At 31.5% G+C, this 27,685-nt stretch overlaps 2 protein-coding genes across 2 annotated transcripts in view; both read left to right on the forward strand.

Annotated features, from left to right (window-relative positions):
* Positions 1-23,122, forward strand: part of LOC143043696 (uncharacterized) — a 34,978-nt gene extending 11,856 nt beyond the window's left edge. Inside the window, exons 2-6 of the mRNA XM_076215879.1 lie at positions 13,614-13,889; positions 16,924-17,037; positions 18,571-18,684; positions 20,809-20,922; positions 22,642-23,122. Of these exons, the coding sequence (XP_076071994.1) occupies positions 13,614-13,889; positions 16,924-17,037; positions 18,571-18,684; positions 20,809-20,922; positions 22,642-22,856 (833 nt within the window). The 3' untranslated portion in view covers positions 22,857-23,122. The remainder of the gene's footprint in view (positions 1-13,613; positions 13,890-16,923; positions 17,038-18,570; positions 18,685-20,808; positions 20,923-22,641) is intronic.
* A 1,296-nt stretch (positions 23,123-24,418) lies between these two features.
* On the forward strand, positions 24,419-27,131 carry LOC143042140 (uncharacterized). The gene is made up of 2 exons (XM_076214395.1): positions 24,419-24,525; positions 25,287-27,131. Exon 2 carries the CDS (start codon positions 25,360-25,362, stop codon positions 26,695-26,697), a length of 1,338 nt encoding a protein of 445 aa, XP_076070510.1. The 5' UTR covers positions 24,419-24,525; positions 25,287-25,359; the 3' UTR covers positions 26,698-27,131.
* The last annotated feature ends 554 nt before the right edge of the window (positions 27,132-27,685 follow it).

Below are 27,685 nucleotides of genomic sequence, written 5' to 3' on the forward strand. Positions count from 1 at the left end.
CGCATGAGTTTATCATCAGTGTTGTACGGTCACGAGTTGAATATTATTCGATATCTAAATTCCTTGATTAGTTATTCTTTTTATTATAATGGCAAACATTTTTTTTTTCAAGTAAAGTCGAATATTTTCGAAACTATATTCTTTTCTAATCTCGTTTTGATCCGACGTTATCGATGTCTTGGGAACGCCTTTTGTTGTATGACGTCAGAGGATTAAAATAACCACGCTTTTTCCACATGTGAAATTATCGGTTTTAATTTGACTTGGAAATCAATTAATTAATTGTAACCATCAAGTTTTAATAAAATTTCACACTATGTGGTATTGGGAAAAACTGGATTCAGACCATTTGTTTTGTCAGCTTTGACAACAGTAGATGTTAACCAAATACTTTAAATTTTATTTTTGTTAGATATAATTATAAATTTGCCAATGCCCCGATTACAGTAGTATACGGGTTACGAATATATGTTGTCAAAGTGCAAAAAAAAAGTGTCAGTGTGCAGGTATTTATAAAAGTACTAATCAGGATCTATCTCATTTTATTAATTTGAAATATTATGACAAAACTAAGCAATTGCTCACAACAATTATTCATTTATTTATATATCCTTTATGTCGGAACAGTGTCCTCGAAGTCCATTTATGATTGACTAAAAAATTGCAAGACCTGTCAAGTATTCCATGAAAAATTAAACTGATGTGCAGATGATAAATTGGGAAGTACATGTAGGGACCAGTGATGTTAATTTTGGCTTAACATGTTTAAGTCCATTAACACTGTAACCACGTGTACAATAATTCAAAACATTTGCAATTTGTCTGTTTCATTCATTTCCTTTGTTGACATGAAACCTTCAACTGCAACCCTATCCTCCTGACTGCAAATCGATGTTGTATTTAATACGATAACAATAACCAAGTGTTATGCTAAACCATCGCACCGCAGCAAAAGGATCTTTGCACTTCGGCGTAGATAATCGTACTTCAACGTGACCATCGCAATCAAGCGTCCTCATTGCACCTCCGAGTCCAAAACATTTATTAAAACTATATGTCAGATGTTCAATAGACATTTAATGCCAGTGTTGATTTAGGTGAGTAATTTTAATAATTTGTAATCAATATTAGGGTTTGAATCAAGTCTTCACCAAAAATATCATTTTTTTTCAAATAATGGTGTGTGTAATATTTCATTTTGCATCATCTCTGAATCAACAAATGATGTTAAAAACTACATTAATTGTGCATGTTATCGTGTGTCTAGTACAGTTCATATCATTATGAAAATTTTGATAACTTTATGACATCGTTGCAACTTTACAGTTGCCGTCGGGACTAACGTGTCCAGATTAAATTCTCGTTTTCGTTTACTGATGAAATCATTATATTAACGAATTAGTTCTATACTTTTGCACTTTCCATCGCGAAATAATGATTCTAAAAAAAATCCTTCCTTTTTGTATGAAAGTATAAAAATATTCATTTCTTTTTAAGAAATCCACAACTGATGTGTGAAACATATATAAATCATATACATGATGATAACACTAAGCTTTCTTTTAGAGTGCGCTTGTTAAGTTTGTATATTTCTTAATGTAAGTATCAATTTAGAAAAAATAATACATTAATACCACAGTCCCACTAGCTATAGGCCACGATCGCACTACGTTCTGTGAAAAAAATGAAAAATTTGACGATCGTAGTGAGTTCGTGTAGATCGCAGTAAAGTCGTATCACGGTCGTGGTGAGGTCTTCAAGATCGTGATGAACATGGCCAACTTTGAACATGTTCAAAACAATCGTGGTGTGGTCGTTGCGAAATCAGGTCGTATAAGAAGCGTAGTTAGAGCTCAGTAAGATCGTGGTAAGATCGCAAAGGTCGCAATACCATCGTAGCGAGAGCGTGGCAAAAAAGTGTGATTATAATCGGAGAGACTGCGCTACGGTCTCACAGCGACGTTATTACGACCATCACGTTCTCACCAAGACCCAAGTACGCTTCCACTACGACTATACCACGTTTATACCACGCTGTTCAAGACTATAAACAATTCTAGCATGCCCGTGCTGTCCTGATCACGCTCTTCTTACGACCTGATTACGTTCATACTATGAATATCATGCTCATTGTCATTTTCTCATGAGGTTTAGTTTGTAATTTGGACCTTGTCCTTTTTTTCTAACGGCGCTACAACCATATGCTTAACACATCTGTGTCATCCCTGCTATCGTTCACTAAAACATCGTCATTTAAGCTTGATGGACCAGCAATAGGTTGTGGTTCAGGTTTGATTGGTCGGTCCGACACCTCTATTGGATCAGGGTTTCGGTACTATTAGACCTCACTAAGCCTCAACATCTACCCCTACCACCACGAGCAAGTGTTCTTGTAGATTTTAGTGGCATCACAGGGTTGTGACCGGGCAATCTACGTATTATCAGAAATTGAAGGAATGGAACAGTATTGATACATAACACGATGTTGACATTATTGCTAAAAACGTAGTGATATCGCGGTATAACATGGTATACTATTGGTAGGAACGTGCTATAATCGCAGTAGAAGCGTGATAAGATCGTGTTGCAATCAGATAACTCGTGGTATGGTCGTCGTGAGAACGTGATTAGCGTAGTAGGAGCATGACAATCGTCGAAAGAGCGTGATGAGAACGTGGATTAATCGTAGCGGGATCGTTGTAGAAGCGTAATGAGGACGTAGATTCATCGTGAAAACAACGAAAATTTACATGTTCATACCGCTCATACCGCGACTTTAACACGATCTGAATAAATATAAGAACCTAATGAGCGTGGCGTGATCGTGGGACTGGGGCTTACAAGCTTAAGATAAAAGAAGATGTGGTATGATTGCCAATAAGACAACTCTCTATCAAAGTCACAATTGATACAAATAAACCATTATAGGTCAAAACACGGTTTCCAGCACGAAGCAATGGCTCACACCGAACAGCAATATATAAAGGACCTAAAAAATAACTAGTGTTAAACCATTCAAATTGGAAAATCAACGGTCTTATATAAGTCAAATGCGTTTTGTTTAAATATACTTTTTTCACTTTTTTGGTCTTTTGGAAAATGTTGTTTGTGCTGTATTTAGACCCTTTTACAACGAAATTTGTTTTACATGCACACGTATAAAAATTGCGTTTTTTATCCAACGCAATCATTGGTTTGAACGTAGTTTTCAATTTAGACTCGTATATATATATATAACAAGAAACGAGAAACTCTCATGAACCACATCAACAAACGACAACAACAGAACATTAGATTCCTAAGTTATGACCGATGCAAACAATTGCAGCGGGTTTAAACGTTTTGATGGTACTAAACCTTCACCCTTATCTGAAACAATAGTGAAACATCACAACATAGAAAAACATACTATAAAATATCAATTGAAATGACTTAACTCAATCAAAAGACATATTAACACAAGTGAATTTACACTGAATTAATGCATTTGATCTATGATACAATGAAAATATTTATTTTTTTAAATGAAAATAATCAGATAAAAATGTGCTCTATAATAAATACAATGTATGATATTTACCCGGTGTGTTTCCTTTATAATATCGCCAGTTAGCCGATACAATTGTAGACGTAAAATCATTCAGAATCGAAGTGACCAAATCACATTTCAAATCGTTTCGATGAAAGAAAAACGATTTACATCCACTGGTTTGGGAACATGATATTGCACACTCAATAGCAGACACGGATCCTATTTCTAGAAGTATGTTTGAAGTACCAACACGATCATTAAAATTTGAATCTAAGATGTATGTTTTTGACCATGCCTGTTGAATTCCTAAACATGCCATTAAACACCATAAAATCACTAAATTCCAAATATGTAAGTCTCGCAATTGAACTGATAGCATGTTTGCAGTATTCAGAATGTGTGTTACAATATCGTCCTGGTGAATTCTAAGATAAAAATTACAATTAATGTGTTGATACAATAACGGTTGATGATATCTTAACTATTTTTTTTTAAATAGCACATTGTTTAATTAGTAATTTATTTATTCATGAACTATATGTTTTGCTGTCTAGTGATGAAATTTATTTTACATACTTAATGATACATTTTAAAAGAAATACCGGATTGAATCGTGAGTGACAGTACCGGAATTGAATATTCAGATAACAATCCAATACGATTAGCCTATGTTCTATCCGATATAATATTTGGTTTGAAATTCCTGCAGTTACTGCATAGTATATATGTATCGTGGAATGAAAGTGTAAATATATTAATACGTCTCTTTATTCAACTTTACATCCAAATATACCTTTAAATATCAAAGAGTTCTTGCGTTATTGCTAAACCCATTATATTATCTTTGTTGACATAGCATAAATCAAACACTGAAATATTATTCAAGTACAGAGTGCAGTTTTCTTTTAATCATATTTCAACTGAATTTTATGTATGATACCATTGTTCATATTCTAGAAATATAGAATCTTTATTTATCTTGCAATCAGCCAACTAATGTACAAATCAAAATGTACATAAATGATTTTGCTTTATTTGTACTTCATACAAATAATTTCCCCTGTTAAGTAATAACACATGGGTATTTTAAAAAAATGCATATGTTTTTTTCGATGAATTTAATCAGCGAAGTATATATGTCTCGTGGAATTTTCAGTGGAATTTTGGTGTAAATATATTAATACGTCTCTTTATTCAACTTTGCATCCAAATATACGCTTATATATCAAAGAGTTCTTGATATTGTACTATAACAAAACATCACTTATGTATCATAGTTTCATAAATTTCATAGATCAGTTAATATTATACGGCATTAAACATTCAATCATATTGATTACTTCTGATATCTTTCATGAAGACTGACCTTCACTTTATATGAACTTTCTGTTGTTTTTCGTCATAACATATTTACAGTGTGCCAGTTAAACAGAACACCCATTAACAATTTTCTTATAAAGAATAATCTACCCTTTTCAAACAATAAAAATCTCTCCTTTGGGAAATAAAACCCATTAGAGTATTCATCAATAACAAGACATTAGCAAACAGTTAGTTTACTTTATAATTATTTAATGTGATCTATTTACATGGATTTAGCTCAATTTAAACCTTAAAAGAAATCAAAAACAAAAAAGAAGAAATTATGGGACGATAAGAAACGAGTGCACTAACCTCTAAAGAAAACATGACGTGGATATACATGCGAACTACTTATACAATTGATGTGTATAACGTGTCTACGATAACAATGATCTTAGATTTTTACCGACATTTTATCATCGTTTATGATGTTTTTGTACTTTTTTAGCCATGGCATTGCCAATAATAAGCTTGATTGTCCCTCTGGCATCTTTCTCCATCGATAATATCACAATTGGTGAACTAACTCAATTTGACTGTTTCTTTAATAATAAGTATGCTCAACTTAAAATCAAATGGTGCATCTCTTACTGCCGTAAAAGTTAGAATTATTCAACTTTTTTTTCAGTAGTATTTTACAGGATCTATATATTATGTAAATTGCCCGCTTGTTCTTGTTAGGAAAAGATTTTTCGTTATTATCCTGACCATAAAATATTGAATATTAGTGCGAAGTTGAATAAAGAAACGTGCATGCAATAAACGGTATACATTCGGAAGAGATCACCTTAGTTGAAGTCTTTTGTAGACGAAACGCGCGTCTGGTAAATTTGATCACTTTATCTATATTTGCAAGAACATTCTTCATTCATAAGTGAGTAAAGCTGGATAATACATATAACATGTTTAAGGCTTGACATGATCTGTTGCCTTGACCTCATATTCCCGATTACATACAGTAGTAAAAAGCTTTAAAATGTCCTTTTTCGTGTGTCAATTATTTTAGTTGATGCGTAATAGGACATCAATCTTTGGAACATATGATCTGCACATCTCCAAGTTAGAATTCGCATGATATAAATATGCTGATGATTTTTGTCCTCTGAAAGGTATGGTTTTAACGTTAAAATTAGAAATGTATGACAAACAGTTGTCATTACATGTTTAGAAGACTGTAATATACATATGCATGACGGCATGATGGGCTACATAGTTATTTGTTCGGTATCTATGTGTAAATAATAGTTATCAAAGGTACCAGGATTATAATTTAGTACGCCAGACGCACGTTTCGTCTACACAAGACTCATCCGTGACGCTCATATCAAAATATTTATAAATCCAAACAAGTACAAAGTTGAAGATCATTAGGATCCAAAATTCCAAAAAGTTGTGCCAAATAATGCTAAGGTAATCTATGCCTGGGATAAGGAAATCCTTAGTTTTTCCAAAAATTCAAAGTTTTGTAAACAGGAAATTTATAAAAATGACCACATTATTGATATTCATGTCAACACCGAAGTGTTGACTACTGGGCTGGTGATACCCTCGGGGACGAAACGTCCACCAGCAGTGGCATCGACCCAGTGGTGTAAATAGGAACGTCCAAAAACGTGACAACTGTACGACAGATCCCGTCATTGGATCACCAGTGAATGTGATTTTGGCTGCAACCACATATAATATTCATAGATATTAGAGAAACAATGCTAAATCTTCAAAAATGCAGAATATACAGGATTTGTATTGATACGACTTATTAAAGATGCAAGATCATTGAGGATGATATGTAAGTAAAACATACGATGCTAAATTATGAACATCAAGAGTGGCTACTATGAAAGATGTTAAAGGCTGATTAAATTTTCGAATTGATAGAATCCAGTCGTCTCATAATATTTTCCTTTTCTGTTTTACTGAGTAGTTTGTTAAAATCCAAGATTACATACAAAAGATTGTGCACTGCATTACAACCCAATGATGTGCTTATAGGATCAGGCTAATGTTTAAAAAAGCAATATTCCATAATCCCTTCGTGTGAATTAAATCAAATAAGATACCAATCCATTTTTGTAAAACTGTTGATTAAAAGATTATAACCTGTACCGGCATTTACAGATGTATGCATTACTTGTGTGGAAAAAGTGGATAATCCAATATTTTTTACTTTTCTAATAACAGATAAGTTTGTTTTATGTATACTTTTGCTGTCGGTAATCAGAAACCTCGAATTGTACACCAGGATACTTTATGAAAATAATAATATTATCTATGATTGAGCTGTGTTTTTTATCATCAATAATATGTTTGCATCCATTTTTGCAGGTAATTAAACAAGATATTGAAAACTATCGAATTGGATGACTACACGGTAATAAACTCAAATACAGACTATTTGTTTAGACAAATTGTGAAAAACGCTACTTACAGTCCGATTCTTTGCGGCAGTTTTTACATAGTTGGAAACACATATTGTTCGTACAACTTTGCATTCATGTGTTACGTTCTAAACATTTTAAAAGAGTAGAGGTGTACACTTTTTAGATAAAATATATCAGCAGTTGATAACGTTAATGTCGAAAAAAGAATCCTGCAAGTTTCTCTTCAAGAAAATAAAGGAAAGAATGTTTGTAATTTGAGAAAAAAAAAATAAGCCAACCCATATTACGGTAGTACAAAACTGTGATTATAATTCATTTAACGGACATGAAAAAAGTTTTTATATAATCATGTTAACAAACAAAACAAGCCTTATTGGGTGTATGAATAAAGTAAAATAAATACAAATACTAATTCTGTACAGTAAAGTGCATGTATTTATAAATGAATATAAATGCTTGTAGTATTATACGTTTGTCCAACGATGAGTCTTTCAATCCTGGTATGTATGCTGAGTTTATAATTTGCTGATATATTTTATCTAAAAAGTGTAAACCTCTCCTCTTATAATAACTTTTAAAATGTTTAGAACGTAACACATAATGCAAAGTTGTACGAACAATATGTGTTTCTAACTATGTAAAAACTGCCGCAAAGAATCGGAATGTAAGTAGCGTTTTTCACAATTTGTCTAAACAAATAGTCTGTATTTAAGTATATTATAGGATTAAACACATTTTTTCTAGAGGTTATTGATGTGTAAACCGGGGCGATTAACTCACAAACTGAATAAAAGTCCGAATAATTCTTATAATTCTGCATCCAAACATACGCAATTATTAATTCACATTATTTGATTGATGGCTGCTATATTTACCATCAAAAGCACAATGGCATGTCGTAACTAAGCAGTGGCCGCCATTTTGACTTTCTAAAAACCATAAATGTCCGATAAATGCAACAGAATCTAAAATGAAATAGCACCTACCTCAAAAACTTCATTTTAATTAAATAATATCCGAATTTGAAGCGTACACGTATCGAAATAATCTCTCTCTTGAATATTTTCATTCGTATGACGTCGTGTTTTTCCATGACGTAAATTCGCCAAATCCTTCATGAAATTTCGCGGAATTTTATTCAAATTTGATTTTTATACATTTTCGAAGCTTTTGTGCATTTATTTTGTTTCTTTTTTTGTTAAATATGCATTTGAATAGAAACAACTGTTATGCAATTGTTCTATAGTCTCAATTTGATGAAAATCACAGTATCCCTGCAAGAATGTGTATCGCGCATGAATATATTACGAATGTAGTTTCGGAAACATGGTTTATCGAAGTGTAAACCAAGAGAAAAATTCCCAATTGACCAATCCAATTCAAGTATTTATAGATATGCAAATGATATAAGAATTATTACCGTGTAGTCATCCAATTCGAGAGTTTTCAATATATTGGCTAATTACCTGCAAAAATGGATGCAAACATATTGTTGATGATAAAACATAGCTCAGTCATAAATAATATAATAAGTTATACTCCAGGAATATATTATAAAAAAATTTGAAAACAACACGTTTAATAATTATTTGCTTACGATACGCTTTTCTGGATTTACATTCATCAGGAACGCTCAAAGCAAAACATTTCAAATCCGAAGATGTATCAGTACCGAAAATCGTTGAAGAGCTATATGTCAAAAATATCTAAAATGAATAGCCAAATTCATCTAAAGCCAACTTTGCCTGAGGGAGTTTAAACCTTAGTTTCATAATAATTTCAAAATTAATAAACGGACAATCTTAATAAAGTTTGTTAAATCATATCAGTACCGAAGCACTGACTACTGAGATGATGATACCCTCGGGGACTGATAGTCCACCAGCAGATGTATCGACCAAGTGATGTAAAAAAATTGAAAACAACACGTTTAATAATTTATTGCGTCTGAAGCGCTTTTCTGGATTTACCTTCATCAGGAACGCTCAAAGCCAAACATTTCAAATCCGAAGATGTATAAGTACCGAAAATCGTTGAAGAGCTATATGCCAAAAATACCTAAAATAAATAACCTTATTCATCCAAAGCAAATTTCATGAACTTTGCCTGAGGAATTTGAAACCGTAGTTTCATAATACTTTCAAAATTTATAAACGGACAATTTTAATAGAATTACTTAGCTGTATTTTAAAATTCTTTGATTTAAAATGCTCTTCAACTTCGTACGTTATTTATTCGAGCGTCATTGATGAGTATTGCGTAGATGAAACTGGCGTTTGGTGTACATCGGTTTAAGCCTGGTATCTTTGAAATTTATTGTGAAGGAGGCACGCGGGTACAAAAATTTCAGCGAAAAATTAAACATTTGCTTTTTCATTAGAAATTGTATTTGTTACACTATTAGTTTTTACTTTATGATATGGTACAAAAATCAACCCAAGAAAATCGATTCGGTTCGGCCCCAGATGACCTTTAAAATGTTTATATCATTGAAAAAGCTCCAAATTATCTTCTTTTGATGCAACCATGTCATTTGTTTGGCATTACAATTGAAATATCTTTTTTAACTCATCGGTGACCTATATTTTTTTATTATTGTTTTCAAAGAAGTTGTACATAAACCAAATAAATGTAAAATGTAAGCGATTTCTGTAACTTAGTTCTTTTTTTATTTCGATATAACTTCTCTTTCTCCAATTTGTTCAACAGAAAAAAAGGACATGAACAAAAATGTATGCTTCTTTCGGAGGCAAATTGTGAGCTTAATTGAACGGTGACCCAATTTTTGTATTTGATTTTTCTAAGTATATGATGAAGGTCATTTATAAAAACATATATCGAAATCCTATAATAAAAAAAATGATTTATACCCGTGAGTCCCCTTAAGAGTAGGGATGCATGTGATCTATAATCAATTATTGAAGTTAAATTTATATCTGTATTGTTGTATAAGTCCTCTGATGGATTTGACTCTCTTTATACCGAACTTGTTACGTACGCGATTTGAAGACGTATTTGGCAATTTCATATGAAACTCAATATTATTTATTCCCATTTCGACATGGTTGATGCAGAATGTTTAAAAACAAGACTGTGTTCTTTTATATATTTTGATAAATTACTATATCATATTTAATACTGATTAGATATAGGAAGATGTGGTATGAGTGCCAACTAGGCAACTCTCCATCCAAGTAACAACTTATGACAATAAATCATATATGTCAAGGTACGGCCTTGTTGATATTTGGGTCCTTTCAAATTTTTTTCATATAGAAATCTTACATAGACACATTATTGTATTGTAGCACAATTACAATTTCTCATGAAGCAAAAAAAGCTCTTTCAGTGGCTTGAGTTGACGTCAGGTCGAATTTTAAACACATTGTATAAAAAAGGTTTGTACTTGAATGTTGACTTTTACTAATGACTAAGTGATATTAGAAATCAAATATTTATCTTTAATCAAAGATTCGCGACATTTCAACGCGATATACTGTGCTAAATCTATATTTGCAATCATCAAACGATTTCGGATATTTAACCTATTAGTAACATCTGTATCGCTTTGTGGTTATTCACAAAAACGGGTACTGAGTATATTTGAAATCAACAATTAAAAGTTTTAAAGCCATTTAAACTGAATGCCTATTTCAATTAATATATTTAATTATAACAAATCAAACAAAATTGCATTTAACAAAACACAGTATACTTTGCGCACGCAGCAAGACCATCGACTTGACAACATAACAAGCTCGACTTAAAGTTACAGAATTGCTGTTATACTTTTTTTAATTAGTCATGTAACAAAACGTGACAAAAAGGATGAAGATGCTTCTGATTTTTAATTTAATATTTGACTTTATTTTACCGATATCGGGTAAGTTGATATCATTGTATTAAACATAATTGATTTAGTAAACGTCAGGTTCTAACTGCTGCAAGTCATATATATTAATGTGCATTGAAATAGATAAAACACACACTATGTTTATTAATTCGGACTCAATACGTAATCTTTTAATAGAACGAAATCCAATTATTTCGTTTCAATCTGAAATTGTTACCAATCATATACCAATCTGCTCATCTAAAAAGAAATTCAAACAAAAATGTTTTTTTTTTTTTATCAGAATGCAATTTAGACACGTGGGTAGCTAAACTCGTTTACGTTTGTTCTACAAATTATCACTTTACGAAATTATTAATGGTAAAACTGTGTACCGCTACGATTTAGTATACTGTCGGAAAGAAATGTTTTTAAATAAGATTTAACTTCAGTTAATCAAATAAAAAGGAAAATAATAAAAAGACATACTAAACTTCAAGGAAAATTCTAAACAGGAAGTCCCTAAGCATTCACAAAATCAAAAGCTTTAAGCTCATTAAATAAATGGATAACAACTGCCGTATGCATTTACATTACATTATTATGAAGAAAAATAGTGGATTGAACCTGGTTTAATAGCAATTTAAACCTCTCACTTGTACAACAGTTGCATAAAATTGACTGTTTTTTTTTCTCATTTTAAGGTTTTAAAGGAACAAAATGCCATTAGATTATAAACATATATCCAAATCACACATTGTAGTTCATAAACTATTAACGCCATCATTACCGGCATTTAAACAAAATAATAAGCTTTGTTTTGTGAACACTACACACCTGACATTGTGAAAATATGATAAAATTACTGTTTGTAGGAGCAATACCATAAGAGCCGGGATGGAAGAGTGTATGTTCAATCCCCTCCCTAACTTTTGGGGCAAATCGATATTCTGGTTACTACCAACCCCTAACCCCACCCCTGTTTTTCCTCTTTTGACAATTGTTTGTTTTAATTGATAGATTAAGCTGATACTGCATTAGCTGATGAAATTCGTGTATTTATGTTATAGATACAAAAACTAAATTAACGAGTGAATGACATTGAAAAAGCTATCTTAGAATGTTTCACCCACAACACCCTCAGATTTTAAGCAGTCAGGGTCTACATCATGAGAAATGAGGAAGAAAACCTTAAGAATAAAAATTGAGTAATTTAAAGTATCGCAAATTTTGTTATTTATATGATTTAGGTTGGGTTCTTTTACGAGTATATTGGTCATGCTTAATCTCGTGTGGGCTCAATAACAACAACACTTTAATGTATATAATATAAAGAAATCTGTTTGGTATGAATCAGAAAGACCGTCCTTCGTTGTGAATATTGTCCAGAACTCAACCATCTTGCTAGTAGCAATAATCTATATCAATGTTGAACGTTATTTGGAAGGAAGGGTCGAAAATATCGGAATTTAAAACGACTCAGAGTAATGTTTGTATTAATCTGATAACAGACCTTTTTTTTCCCCTTTATAATGTTCAATTTCTACCATGTGTGCAGTAAATAAAATATCATGCCAATAAGTTATACCACGTGTGCCTAATAACTGTCAATTGGTCAATTCTAGTTGTAATTCAAAACCTCAAAAAAATCTTGACATGACAGTGGGAAGTAATCTTATTGATTGATTGTACACTTAACGTCAAGTAGCAAATATCGCATGCATATATGCATATGTAAAACCAGATCCAACACTAACAGTGACAATTGAAAAAGATTGTTCAACTCTCTCTCACTCTCTCACTCTCTCCAAATCAATGACAATTCATATCCTCGGGAAAAGCACATTCACCACATATGACATCAACCAGATAGTTCTTAATAACAATAATATTAATAACAATATCCTTTATTTGGAAAACTCAGACACATATTTACATGTGCAACACGAGACGAAACACATAGTCATAATTATGGTTACTACAACATATAATCATATTAATTAATAAAGTCATCATAGATTAACGGCAATCGTCTGGTATAAGAAAATAATATATGTACTTATTTTAGACATAGGTTTCTCTTGTAGTCAAACTTATCAGTATTCGCACAAGTTTAAAATTTAATTAAAAATAAAAGCTGATTATTTACCGGAGATGATCTTTCAATTCAGTTCAAACCTGTGATCATCATAACGTCTGTCGCAAGAGGATGGTGAAAAGTATCAATTCAAACTCAATACACAAACTCATAACTCGAAAATAAACCGTTGATTCCATGACAAAAACTATACTTTCAATCGTTTTTTCAACGTTTCGATGTTCCTGTTCAATCAAAATTATATACGTATTTAGTTTTTTTTTCTAGCTAACCTCTGTATATAAAACTGTCAATGTCAGTTCGAATCAATCGGAATTTTGTTTTCAATTTCTTTTCCATCAGACTACATACTTTCATTTTTGTTTATTTGTTTGTATCTGAAGTTGAGGGTTTTATTTATTTTTTCAGGTGGACAACAGGTCATTTGTCAATACGATTATGGTACTATATCCTGTGACGTCCATTCATTAATAGCAATAGTTAATTCAGTGTACGGTCGATTGGATGAAACGACATGTGCGATTGGATTTACATTGCCGGGTGATCAGTGTACCATAGACTCAACTGCTTGGTTAAGACAAATATGTGAAGATCGTCAATCGTGTACATTGCGACCAGCCGATATCGGTACTGATCCGTGTCCTATGAAAATAAAGTACATTACAGCTACATACGCATGCATTGGTATGTATGAATAACATTAATCACTGCGTAGAGAACATTTCTAAAACACATACAAAAATATTGTAAAGATGTGTTATCTATTTACAATTTAAAATATAATTACGAATGCCTTTTACGTAAATTAATATGAGGCAGGCATTTCCTGTAAATGGGGACGAAGTCTGTATGAATTATTTTTTTGTAACTTAAATAGGTTCTATTTGTTAAAAAAAAAGAACCGGAAATACCATAACGTTTCCGATTTTGGTTCTGTTGTTAGGGATTTTAGTTGTGACGTTATTTAAGTTATGACGTCATATTCAATGTAAACAAAGAAACACTGTCATCAGGTAACGTTTTTTTAATAACAAACATTTTTTTTAAATGAATTAGTATTAGTTCCTTTCTTAGACTGATAAATATACATTTATTCAAAGTCTCATGTAAACAAGACCGGAAACGCCGGAAGTAGATTTCTGCGCCAATCCGGAAATTCAAAAACGCGACACAAAAAAAATTGAACGATTTTGAGTTCATTAGTACAATAAAAAATTCGGGAAATTTTCCCGATTTTTTTTTTTTTTTTTTTTTTTTTATTGAATTTTCTACTGTAATAGGGGACTTCGTCCCCATATTATTTGAATAAAAAATCCTACTAGTACATGCAATATAGTATTCATTTGTTTAAACACAAAAGCACTATAATATTATATTAACCTATACTCTTGTATAGTTTATATGGAACGTTTTATAAATATATAAACTATTAAGAAGCAACGCATGACCATAGACATAAAATGAAGATTGGTATCGCATTGCCAAAACATTACCTTCGATTATTTCCCTGAACAAAGTTGATTTGTAATATCTTAAATAAGTTAAACAATTTTAATTTTGTTTTAACTTTTTTAATCGTTCTATCTTTGTATTAGACAAGCTGGGAACTCTAGATTTTCCGTCGTCAGAATATATTTGCATCAAATTTGCAAAATGAAAGGTAAAAATAACCTGGCAAAACTGACCAATCGACTCAATGAACTACAATGCATTATGATGAGTAACTTTGAGTTTACTAACACTTTTGTTTGGCATTGAGCGTTTCTGATGAAGGTAAATCCAGAAAAGCACGTCGGACACATGAAATAATTAAACGTGTATGAGACTCTATTACAAACGTGTTTCAGAAAGACAAATTTATAAACACATGCCCTTCCTCTATTAAAATGACTTTTAATCATAAAATTATAATGATTAAATTTTGTGAAAAGCTGAGAAAGTTTAGTGACCCCATTAGATATTTGACGCACCCCATGTCTTCCCCATTTCCATTTTCTACATTTGAAAATGCCTGTACCTAGTCAGGAATATGACAGTTCTTGCCCATTCGTTTTTTATACGTTTTGCTATTTGATTTTGCCTATTTGAATGAAAGCTGACTTAGGGGTTATTGTGTTTTTCAATGTTGTTTCTTTGCTGTCTTGTGAACAAATATGTGAAACGTTCGTATATTCATCAATCATATTAACGGTTATATTTCGAGTAATTCAAACACTTTTTTCTTTACATACATACAAATTTTCGTAAATCAAGGACTATAAATCTGGATTAAAACTGAAAAATTAAGCAATTTGTTTATCCTACAATGCATGAAAAAGTGTGTTGTATTTCAGTATATAAAACGTGTTCTCAGTTGATCGTGAACACGTAGTAGTTCATCATGCGTTGTTACTCATTCGGTAGATTGGTCAAAAACCCAGGTAAGAATAAACAATTACAAAATTTAATATAAAAGTGCGAGGATGTTAGTATGCTAATAAATGCATATCAATATAACGTAGTGTTCCTGAACTGCAAGGGGGTTGCATTATTGTGTTTTTTCTATCATTTTTTTGAAACGTGTTACACTCTTGTTTTTCTATTCCAATTGTCTTTTAATTAGTATTATTCGTTTTGAAAATATAACATTCTGAAATTAATCTTATAAATGAGTAAACATGTGTTAAAAAATATTTTAAAGAGCAACATCAACGTTATTTAATTCATATATTAGAGAGTGCATGCCATTGTTTATGCTGTAACTTTCAAAATGATGCATTACAACAAGCAAAGATACTAGAGGGCACAGTCAAAAACTGAAATTAGAATAAGAAGAAAAACAAAAGTCAACTTAACACAATACAGCAGAATAAAAACAGAGTATTTCTATTCCCAAAAATAAAATAAAATAGGAATGATCTCAAGGTTTCCGAATAATTTAAAAAACAATCGTGGTCCCTTAGTAAATCAGCTATGTTCATGGGTCATAAAACATGTACAATGTCAGATGCTGCAAAAAGGGGCAACACATTGATTTTTCTTTTTTAACGCAAAGACATATTTCCTATTATCCAACCTTGTTAAAGAAACATTAGTAAACCTCAGCTTCACCAACATTGTGACTTGAAAATATGTTTGGTCATCAGTGTAAGAAAATAGGTCATAAAGGTTCGGTTAACGGGATGACTTAAACTTAAACAATGAAATTATGTTATGTCTTGGCTTAATAGTATCCACGTAAGCAGCTATCCCTTTTCAAAGTCATATGATAAGAGGTGCAAGCTTTTGTATACGGATATTTCTTGAGACCTATTACTCAAATGTAGGCGCTATTAGCATGTAGCAAGATAGTTCTGTGAAGATTTTACATGACTATAGTGATTATTTCGGTCTTCAGATGTTGATTTAATTTACTTAACAGTAAAGAAAGGATATCAAACTTATAGCATGAGTCTTCATTTGAAAATGCAGCTTATATAATCAATAGTTAGTCACAAAAAATGTAAAGAAAGTGCATTTTATTGGTAGTTCTCAATCTTCTCAATACATGTTTTATTTGTATGATATACAATGTATGGTAGTAGCACATATAAAAAAGAAAAATCAAGGGTTTCACTTTTTAAATCAAGTATGATAATTGATGAACTGTAATTTTCATCTTAAAATGTTGCAATTCTGACGATGGATAACGGCAGTATTTTTAAAATGAATATTTACATTAAGTTACTTTTTGTCTCAGATATTGACGATTGCGCAACAAGCCCTTGTCAAAATGGTGGTATATGCAATGATGGTCTCAATAATTACACATGTACGTGTGCTGCAGGATATGCTGGAGGCAACTGTCAAACAAGTAAGATCAGAATTGAATCAGACATGTTGTATACTCAGTATAATTACACTCAAAACAGTCAATATTGGTTAACATTTCTTATTCAATATCACACATTAGCGTTTCTTCAAACATATTGGACACACCTTCAGTAATGATGCACACATTCCATTACCTTGTATCGTTGGTGAGTTTGCAAATAAACTAGTCACACATAAATCTCTAAAATATTGGCGCTATGGACAAAATCTATGAATTTCATTCTATTTTTCGTAGTTACATGTAATTCAGCGAAATAAATATACATAACTGATTTTTTTTTGATTCCGATAAGCAAACATGTCCAACTTCTTACGATATATATCATTTACATATCATGAACGGAATTGTAAAATTAGTTTTTGTCAAATTTGATGCTGGGAATATGTAAAGAACGTAAAACATAATATTACTGTTAAAATATGTGAGAGATTTCGGAAATCAGTTTTACAATAAAACGTTTGGTAGTTCAAGTTGACAAACGCTAAGCTAGAAAACTAGAAAAAAAACGTATATTCATGTATGTTGATGGTTATCCTTCTTAGCCTGTAGCTAGTGTTCATCAAACACATCATATTAGTATGGTCGTCTTGTGATTAAAATGTTGTTTTAGTGTCTGAGACTTAGATGGAGATTATATCTCTTGAGACGCAATCATGTGTCCTTGATTTTCAAATATGGTAACACCGATACACAATTTAAAGAAAGCATGATATGCTATATACTTTTCGGAATAATTAAACCCGAAATAAGCATTAATTATCTTTATAAACTGAAACAAAAAATAAACAAGTTGTTTCATAGATTGGACAAAATGCTGGAATATCAACAAAATTTAAAATTTGTATATGTTATCGGCTAATAGTTTGCTGAAGATTGTGTATTTCCAGCAAACATTCTAAACATGAAATTTCAATCCTGCTATCTATGATGAGTTTATTTAATGCATGTATTGCATCCAGGTAGTAGTATCGGAAAAATTAAAGTTGCCTCTGACCGTCAAACAAACAAAAATCTAAAAACTGTAGGAATATTGATATTTCATATTATCCATTAAAAAACTCTTATTTAGTCAAATGTTATTGAAAACTTTTATGTTATAAAAGTTGTGCTGTTTATCAAACAGTGAACTCTATGGACGTATTTGAAATTACAAATTATTGATTAAAAATTTTTTTTTTATAACTAATACAGTCATTCATTGTGTGTTTGTGTAAAAAAAATACCAGAAAGAAGTAATATTAAAACTATTCCTTCAAAGTGTTTCCAATAAACAGTAAATCAGTATTGCGAAAGAGATCGTGTGAAAACAGTTTATAAAATGTGATATACACGTTTAGCAATATGTAATTTGACACCAATATCACCACAAATGGACATGGGTAATCATCAAATGTTCATCTTTCATTGTATTCTCAATGCCAAGAAAACCTGTCTGGTCATTGTAACCTCGAAATTTGATACTACTATTTCGTAATGTTCAAGAAAGATTTTGATCTATTTTATATTTATTAGATATTGACGAATGTGCAACAAACCATTGTTTAAATGGTGGAATCTGCAATGACGGTATCCACAGTTACACATGTACATGTGCTTCCGGATATGAGGGATTCAACTGTCAAACAAGTAAGATCAGAATGAAAGGAAACTTGCATAAGTTGCAGTCATGTCACTAACGCAGCATTGTAGTAACCATCTAGAGGTCATCATGCCTCAATATCAGACAAATAATGTGTAATTTTCTTTTCAAATAACTATATCTACGATGCATACAATGAAATCTCTTTAATTGACCAAGAACATATAGACACATAAAGAAATATTAATATTCTGCAAATTAAAATTTAATTATGCAAACATTTGAGAATATCAATGTAACAAGGTCCATTTGGTTCCGTCTTAAGAATATTTTTACCAGATACACCATTACTGTATTTGATTCCATACGTATAGGAGGGTTCTTTTAATACCTCTTTCAAAATAGAATTTGGCAAACTGTATAATAGTTTTCTAACAAATTTACATTTGCATCACCCCTCGCCCACAAACAATTTCTTAGAACGATTCTGTACAAACCATATTCTTTAGTTTCCATTCAACTAAACAATTGGCTGGGGGTTGAACATCCGTCATGTCATAACCGTCAAAACTGTTTGATATGATATTCCAGACATTTCAGATGCGAAAGTGATGAAAGTAAAAATAAATAGTCCATAAAAAATAATGAAAATGTGCAAAAAAAAAACATCACTATACAAGGAAAACTCGAACATGATAAACACTAACTCCGCTAAAGATTGGAGGCGGGGGATATCATTTGTTCCAAAGGATACACGGATCCTTCTCAAATAAAGATTTCCAAACATACATGTATATACGGAAAACTGTATAAACTTATTTGACTTGTATATTAAATTAAGAATAAGACTTCTCGATGAAATTGAGTTGATAATAAGTATAATGATTGTATATGTTACAATATGTTACAAAAAATTATACTTTGTAAAAGATCACTCTGATTCAAACAAAAAATTCTCTGAAACTGACATAATCAAGATGCTTGATTTCTTGATTGACAAGTTGAACATATTTGTTACGTTTGGAGGACGTGTTTTTCAACAGACTATCGGCATTCCAATGGGAACCAATTGTGCACTTCTTCTTGCCGACTTGTTTCTTTATTTTTATGACTCTGACTTCATACAAAAACTTTTTAGGAAGAAAGATAAGAAGTAAGCAATATCCTTTAACTTTACTTTCCGCTATAAAGATGATGTTCTCTCACTAAATAATTCAAAATTTGGTGACTATGTTGAACGCATCTATCCCATCGAACTAAAGATAAATGATACAACAGATACAGTTAAGTTGGCCCCATATCTTGACACACATCTAGAAATTGACAATGAGGGTCGGTTGAAAACAAAACTTTACGACAAAAGAGATGATTTCAGCTACCCAATTGTTAACTTTCCATTTCTAAGTAGCAACATTCCAGCAGCACCTGCATACGGAGTATATATCTCCCAATTGATACGATATTCTCGTGCTTATATTTCCAATCATGTTTCCCGTAATAGAGGGTTGCTGCTGACAAGGAAGCTATTAAACCAAGAGTTCCAAATGATAAAGTTGAATTCATCCCTTTTACGGACGCCATCACGAGTTGGTTGACCGTTATGGAATAACGTTTCACAGATGTTATCGGATATGTTCCTTACGTCGTAACTACAATCACCTTCCCTTTTCATGAATGTGACCTACCTAATTATACTATTTACCGGGTTTTTAATAACATAAGCAACACGACGGGTGCCACATGTGGAGCAGGATCTGCTTACCCTTCCGGACCACCTGAGATCACCCCCAGTTTTTTGTGGGGTTCCTGTTGCTTAGTCTTTAGTTTTATATGTTGTGGCATATGTACTATTATTTATCTGTTTTTCTTTTTCATTTTTAGCCATGGTGTTATCAGTTTATTTTCGATTTATGCGTTTGAATGTCCCTCTGATATCTTTCACCCTCTCTTACCTTTGATTGAGATATAATTGTTTACTCATTGTATATTGACAAGAAAACTTTTAGGAAAGAATCTGCATTATAAAATCAACAAGATATCATTGAATGGCAAATTCACGGTTTCAGATATGAAACTACCTTATATAAAACTATGCTTGACTTCATTCATCATTTTGTTTTTTGCATTTTTGCAGATATTTGATATGATGAGTTGTCATGTTATTATTACAGATATCGATGATTGCATCTCGAATCCATGTCAAAATGGAGGTTCCTGTACAGATAGGGTCAATGGATATAGCTGTTCTTGTTTTGTAGGGTACAAAGGAACTGTATGTGAACAAAGTAAGCGATTTATTAGTTAAATGATGTAATATTCCTATTAAGGAACGTTAAACGAACTATTTCCTATTTTGAAACGCTTTTAAATCTCATATCCAAATATGACAGCATTCCGCATGTTCAACCCACATTTAATTTTTCCAAACGAAAACAAACTATTTTGATTTGCGTGCCTGTAATTCGGTGGTTTTCGTTGGCTGATGTCCGTCATATAAGTTTTTCGTAAATTTTATTGTATCAATTTGGTCATTAAATATATCGGTACAATGTTTTAACAGGTCTTATGTTAATAGGGGGGATGGTATTTTATAGCTTACTTCTTTGGATTCATTATTATTTGTTTGACACCAATTTTTCATCTATTTCGTGGGTACAGATAAACCACGAATTCAAATGTACAACAAGTAACAATTTTTTTTATAGGCTTCGTATGCAGAAATTGGCAAAACCACGAAATCAAATATCAAAGAAAATAAATGAATCCATAGTATATGCTATGTGGTTTTCTCATTTCTGAAGGTCAGATGGTGGCCTATAAAAGCTTTTTTCTTTGTGAATTCTGCTGCACAATTGTCTCATCAGCAATCAAACCATTATTTAATATTCATGTAGCATGTGTATGGATGTTATTCTATTTATATTTATCAACTAGAACGAATCAAACTAGAACCGGTTATTTCCGTCAAATCAGTTTCTAAAAACTCGGGACAACATTCACAAAAAATAAATGTAGTGTATTTCGATTTGTTTACACAATCAGGAACCAAAATAGTCGATGATAAATATTAACGTCGTTATGGTTTATATAACAGTGGTTTTTTATGAATACAAATTAATTACGTTAGGGGTTTAGGGACTTGATGATGAAATTTACTTAAATAATACAGTAGCATGCTTTCAGTTGTCATATCTATATTGTCATTGCAAAACAATTGGTATGTATACGCTATATTTTCCAATCTTATTGAACCTATTGAACCTGAGCAATTCGTAAAAAAAAACCATGACGTATATGAACTTATCTTACCTTTAGTCGTTGTACATCATCATTATAAGAAGGGTTTTCAGGTACACAATAAAATCGCCAAACAAATGCTATTGTTTTTGGCAGACACTTTTAAACTTTGAGGGAATATATTTAAAACAAACACGATTATCACGAACTTACCTTACTGAATTCATTCAATTTATATGATTCACTTGTGTATCGTGTTTATAATGCATGCATCAGCTATTAATGTCTTCCGTGTCTTAAATTCTAAGATAACAACATCTTTTTGTAATATTGCAAAATATAAACATTTCAACAGTCCTGCTATACATATAACGAACATTATTATTTTATTTGGTGTTTTTTTTTTTCTTTCACAAGAATGATTGATGATTAGGACGAATATCAATATGTGAGCTCTATGTTGGTTTTTTTTTATCGTAATGGACTCAAAACAATTACTGCACTCAACGACATATGTTTCATTTGTTTTTTTATTATGTAATTTTCGTGTTGACATTTTTGGTACATTTATTAAGCCGTCCGTTTTCTCGTTTGAATTGTTTTATATTTGATATGTCGGGGCCTTTTATATGTGTCTATCTGGTGTGGGCTTTGCTCATTGTTGACTGCCGCACGGTGACCTATAACTGTTAATAATGTTTCATTTTGTCTCTTGTGAAGAGTTTTCTCATTGGCAATCATACCACATCTTATTTTTTATATTGTAGGAGATGAGCTGTTCTTTGTTCACTACGTACAGCGGGATCATATACAATCTCACGAACTAATACTGACTCATGTAGTTAGGTCACGTATACAATGTGCTCGAATTTGCTCTTTAGACTACGTATGTTATGGATTTGTATATAATTCAATTGCTGCGACATGTCACACTTTTTCCAGAGCTACGGTTTCTTCTAACACAATGGCATATTATGTGTAATGATAGAAAACAATAAGTGTAAGATACTTTTTGTCAAAAGAATGAAAGAATCGTACTTTAACAGATAAATACTTCGTCATTTGTATACAATAGATACTTGCAAATATAGAATAATTTAGAGTAAAATAATAACGAACTCACCAAAAATTATATGGTTCACTGACTATGAACTAAATACTCTCGCATTCGACGAACAATGAACAGCATTACAGCAAGGAATATCTTATATTTACCTGCATTATATAACGTATTCAAAACAAATATAATAAAAACGTATACAGATTGTGTTCATTGTTATAATTATTACTTTATAGTACATGTATGTTTACCATCTAGCACAATTTTGGAACCTAACTGTACAAATGTATATGCTAGTACGTAAAGGTCCTTACTTTTTTCCGAAAAAATAAACGCAATATGCATTTATCTACAAGAAAACCGTACTATTTCTTTATTTGTAGCCAAATATGGCAATAATTTAATCTAATAAAGGAGTTGAAATTTGCAATATCTTATACTACATAATACCGTTTCCTCTAATAGTTGCATAGTTTTTTTCCATAATGATTTTTAGTAATCATAACAGAATTTGAAAATTAACCAGATATATTAGTTTATCAGTTTTTACACTAGTTATTTATATTAACATGAAGTTTGCAATCGATTAATATCTTAAAAGATATCAAAACATTAGAACTTGAAATTTGGAATCAAATCTGCGAAAACTCCGGAATTCTATAGTAATCAATTATTTGTTGATCCAAGCAGTATAATATGATTGCTCATATATATATATAAGAAGATGTGGTATGAGTGCCAAGTCAAAATTTATAAAAATTGTAATATATAAATTACATTAAATTTTTTTGTTTGTTTTTGTTATCTTTAAAATGTTTGTACCAAGTCAGGAATCTGACGGTTGTTGTCCATGCGTTTGATGTGTTTGAGCTTTTTATAGTGCCATTTGATTAGGGAATTTCCTTTTTGACTTTACTCGAAGCTCATTATACTTATACTAATTTTTCTTTATTAGTCTGCATTGAATTAATTAACTTCTTTCCACTTTATTTATTATTTTGTTAATTTCAAGTTGAATCGCTAGTGCAACGTTGTTAAAGCAGAACCTCTTTTTAATAGCTTCAAATATGCACGGCTATTTTTCTCAACCCAGCCTTAAATATATATCTGCAAACTATCAATGCAAAATGCACAGTTTTCTACTCTGTTTCATTTACATGTTATAGTAAATGTGAATTGTTATATATAATGAAAAACACACTTATTCCCTGTGCATTCGTTATTTGTCTTTTGTATCGAAGTATAGTTGGTCTATTTAATAACAGAAACAAAGAAATGCGAATAAGGTTATCTACATATATCTTAATTGATCGTATACAAACCGAACACTATTTAAACGTCCACATTATAAAGGGCGTTTGATACATTTAAGTTTGTTTTATGGATACTTAAAATTCAAATCAATCATTATATCTCTATAATCGTTATGCATGATGAACTATTTTGTAAATATATGAGGTGTGTGTCACAAACTACTTATTAAAAGATTTTGCACCTTTCCTAAAGCACTAAAGTTTATTTTACGACTGTAATTTGTAGATCTAGGAACAATTGCTGGAATAAGTATTTAAGAAATTTACAACAACAAAAGGTAAATATAATGTGAGAATCATAAATCATAATTTAAAACACAAACATTTTACTACTTTATCATATCGTCAATAAAGTGGGGTAAGCGATCCAGCAAGATTGCACCATGCACGTTGATGTTAATGTAGCCGAGCGTATTTAAATTTACAATATCGATTGTATACACAATATTTATAAATGGTAGGGAGAACCATTTTCAATAGTTTGACGGAACAAAACCTTGACATGAATTTATTTTAAACGTAATGTTTACCTTACCGTTTGAGCAACATTGAAAACAGGATACTAGGACAATGTACGCGTATACTGTAGAAATAAAGCAAAGTATTATTTGTATACATTTTACTCGTACAGAAGATAGAAACTTACAAACTATGGCTATGTAGTTGAAAAGGGATTTACTTAAACGACTTGAAACGTGACAGCGAATATCCTTACATCTGACTTTTAATTTGAAATATAGAAAATAAAAACATACACTACAAGCAAATAGAAACATTACTCGATATTTTAGAATCGTTTCAAAATTTTCTTTTTCTTGTCATTTTTTCTTTCTCTACGAGTTCTTATCAGCAACATTTACGCCAACAATAAATCATAGTTTATCTACTTATCAGGGTGCTTTACAGTGGTAAAAAAGTCATACCAGAAATATAAACCATTTTTATAATAGCACACTGCTGTTGAAATTTACAATACGTGTTATTACATGTATAAGTTATTTTCTTAAAACTGATATTTGATTTTTGTTTCTACTTTGAGGAATTGATGCAATGATGCAAAGAACATAACACAAGTTGACATACATTAAGGTTGTCGTTAACACGCGTAACAAATGATGGAAAGATGTGTGGAAATTATGGTCAGAGGTAAAGCATTGTTATTAGGAACAAAAACATTCTTCCTCCTTACTTTATCAGTGACAATTATTTCATTTGCAACCTTTTTTCATCAACCGATAGGAACTAATATACGTAAACCTGACAAAACAAGCAAATATTACATTAACCGTAGAGGACAGAACTGTGTGTTTTTGACGTCAGTAGAATTGTCCTCTGACCTGCTATACGTTGATTGTGAAATTGAGGTTAAAAACGCTCCTTTTATTTGGCAGAAAGATATTCAAATTTGGTTTAATATAACAAATCATATATCTATTTCACATAAAAACCACTCACTAGGTAGTGTAAAACTTGACCCTGAAAATACACAAAGTCTGTATATGAATAATAGAAAAGGTTATCAGGTTCTTGCTGGAATTTTAGAGCGACATGATTTAAAACGAATGAGACGTTGGAATGGACTAAGTGATCTTGGTTCATATAGAGGAAGAAAGGCAACATTTAATGATGTGCTTGTGTTTTCTAGTGGATGGATCATACAAAAAACAAGACATTTTGCAGTCAGAAATGGGGGCTGCTTGTCTCAAAACGGACTATTGGTGCATAACGTGACTGTTGCAAGATATAAGCGCGTTGTGTCTATTGCAGTGTTCTGGGGTGAAGGGTCATGGCATTTTCCTATGGAAGCTCTAGTTGGATTAGCATATATTACAGAAACAGAAATATGGAGCAGTTTTATACATGTGACTCAGAAAAATAATTTGGTGCTTCAATGGTTAAAACTAGTTGGAATAAATGAAAAACGTGTAATACATGGTACAATATTAGCTGATTATTTAATTGTTCCTGAAATTGGGAAATGTGGTACTCCCTCACTAAATCATATTCAATGGCTGTATAAAAAGATAAATATAAGCGTTTCAACAACAAGAAATACCGTTATACTTATTAAAAGAAATAAAAGTCGTGTAATGCCACATTTCGCTAAAATTCAGAGCATCGTTGAACATTTTGCAAATGTAAGAAACCTTAACTTTCTTCTCCATGATGACAATGATTTGCCATCTTTACCTGTTCAGTTACAACGTTTTGCAAATGCTTCGATCGTGATTGGACCACATGGTGCAGGCATGGTTAACCTGATTGCGTCATCGAAAGGCACGTGTGTTATAGAATTTGCACCAATGGAGGCTAATGTATGTTACATGCGTTTGAGTTATTTATTAGGTCTAACATATATTGCAATTCCTTTGTACATAAACAATACAGTAACAGAAAACAAAATAACGGATGCATTTAACCATTGTCAAAGAAAAACCACACATGTTTAGTTTCATTAAATTTAAAAATCTAAAGGAGAACATTATGTGTTCTATTACATTAAGTTTATAAGAAATTATATCATACTTAACAACTTTTGTATAATAAAGAAAATGTATGCATCGTACATGTCGTACCTGTGGTCATAAATATTCATATCGAGAATCTTTTCTGTCTTCAAACAAACCTGAACAGGCAGTGCAGGTCAATTCTTTGGAAATATTTTACAGTCTCAGCATTTGATTTTTTCAAATACGAGGTTTTGTAAGCAATCATTATAAGACGAAACTAGACACTCTAACAAGTATTGTACGGACTGAAGGTTATCTCAAAACCGGTAGAATACACCAAGGATTTTACATGCGTATTTGACAATTTTATTTCAATACATGTATATAAAATTAAGAAGATGTGGCATTATTGCCATGGAGACAATTCTCTACGAGAGAACAAATGACGTAGAATATTTTAAACAACTACATGCAAAGGTAATTGTATGACCTTAATAAATGAACAAAACAGATACAAAACAGATAACAGATAAATATAAGTACTATGTACCATCTGATGAAACAGCGTCTTTAATTTGTTCAGGGTACGCGACAGTCACATAAATTGATATTATTTTCAGGATCCACTATACTGCTCTAGATAGGCATTTCGAAAGTCAATGTCTCTTAAATGATCATCATGACAAAAACATTCAAAAAATTAATTCCTAATACAATCGTTGTTAAAAAACACAAGCAAAAAGAACAAACAAGTGTTAAGCCAAACATGCATATGGGAACAGAATTGAATGGTAGCAATGTTTTGTTTACTTCTCCAGGTATATATCGACAAAATCGGTGTCGATTATACATTTTTACTAGACTCCTAAGGTGAAAGGCATTATTCTGCCAAAACAATATTCGGAAATGCTGGGAAATATTGCCGTTGTAAGCCCCACTGGATAGAGCTCAAATTAATTCTCTAAATTACATTATTTTTCGTTGAAGA

This window comes from Mytilus galloprovincialis, chromosome 8 (assembly GCF_965363235.1).
Source record: "Mytilus galloprovincialis chromosome 8, xbMytGall1.hap1.1, whole genome shotgun sequence".
Lineage (NCBI taxonomy): Eukaryota > Metazoa > Mollusca > Bivalvia > Mytilida > Mytilidae > Mytilus > Mytilus galloprovincialis.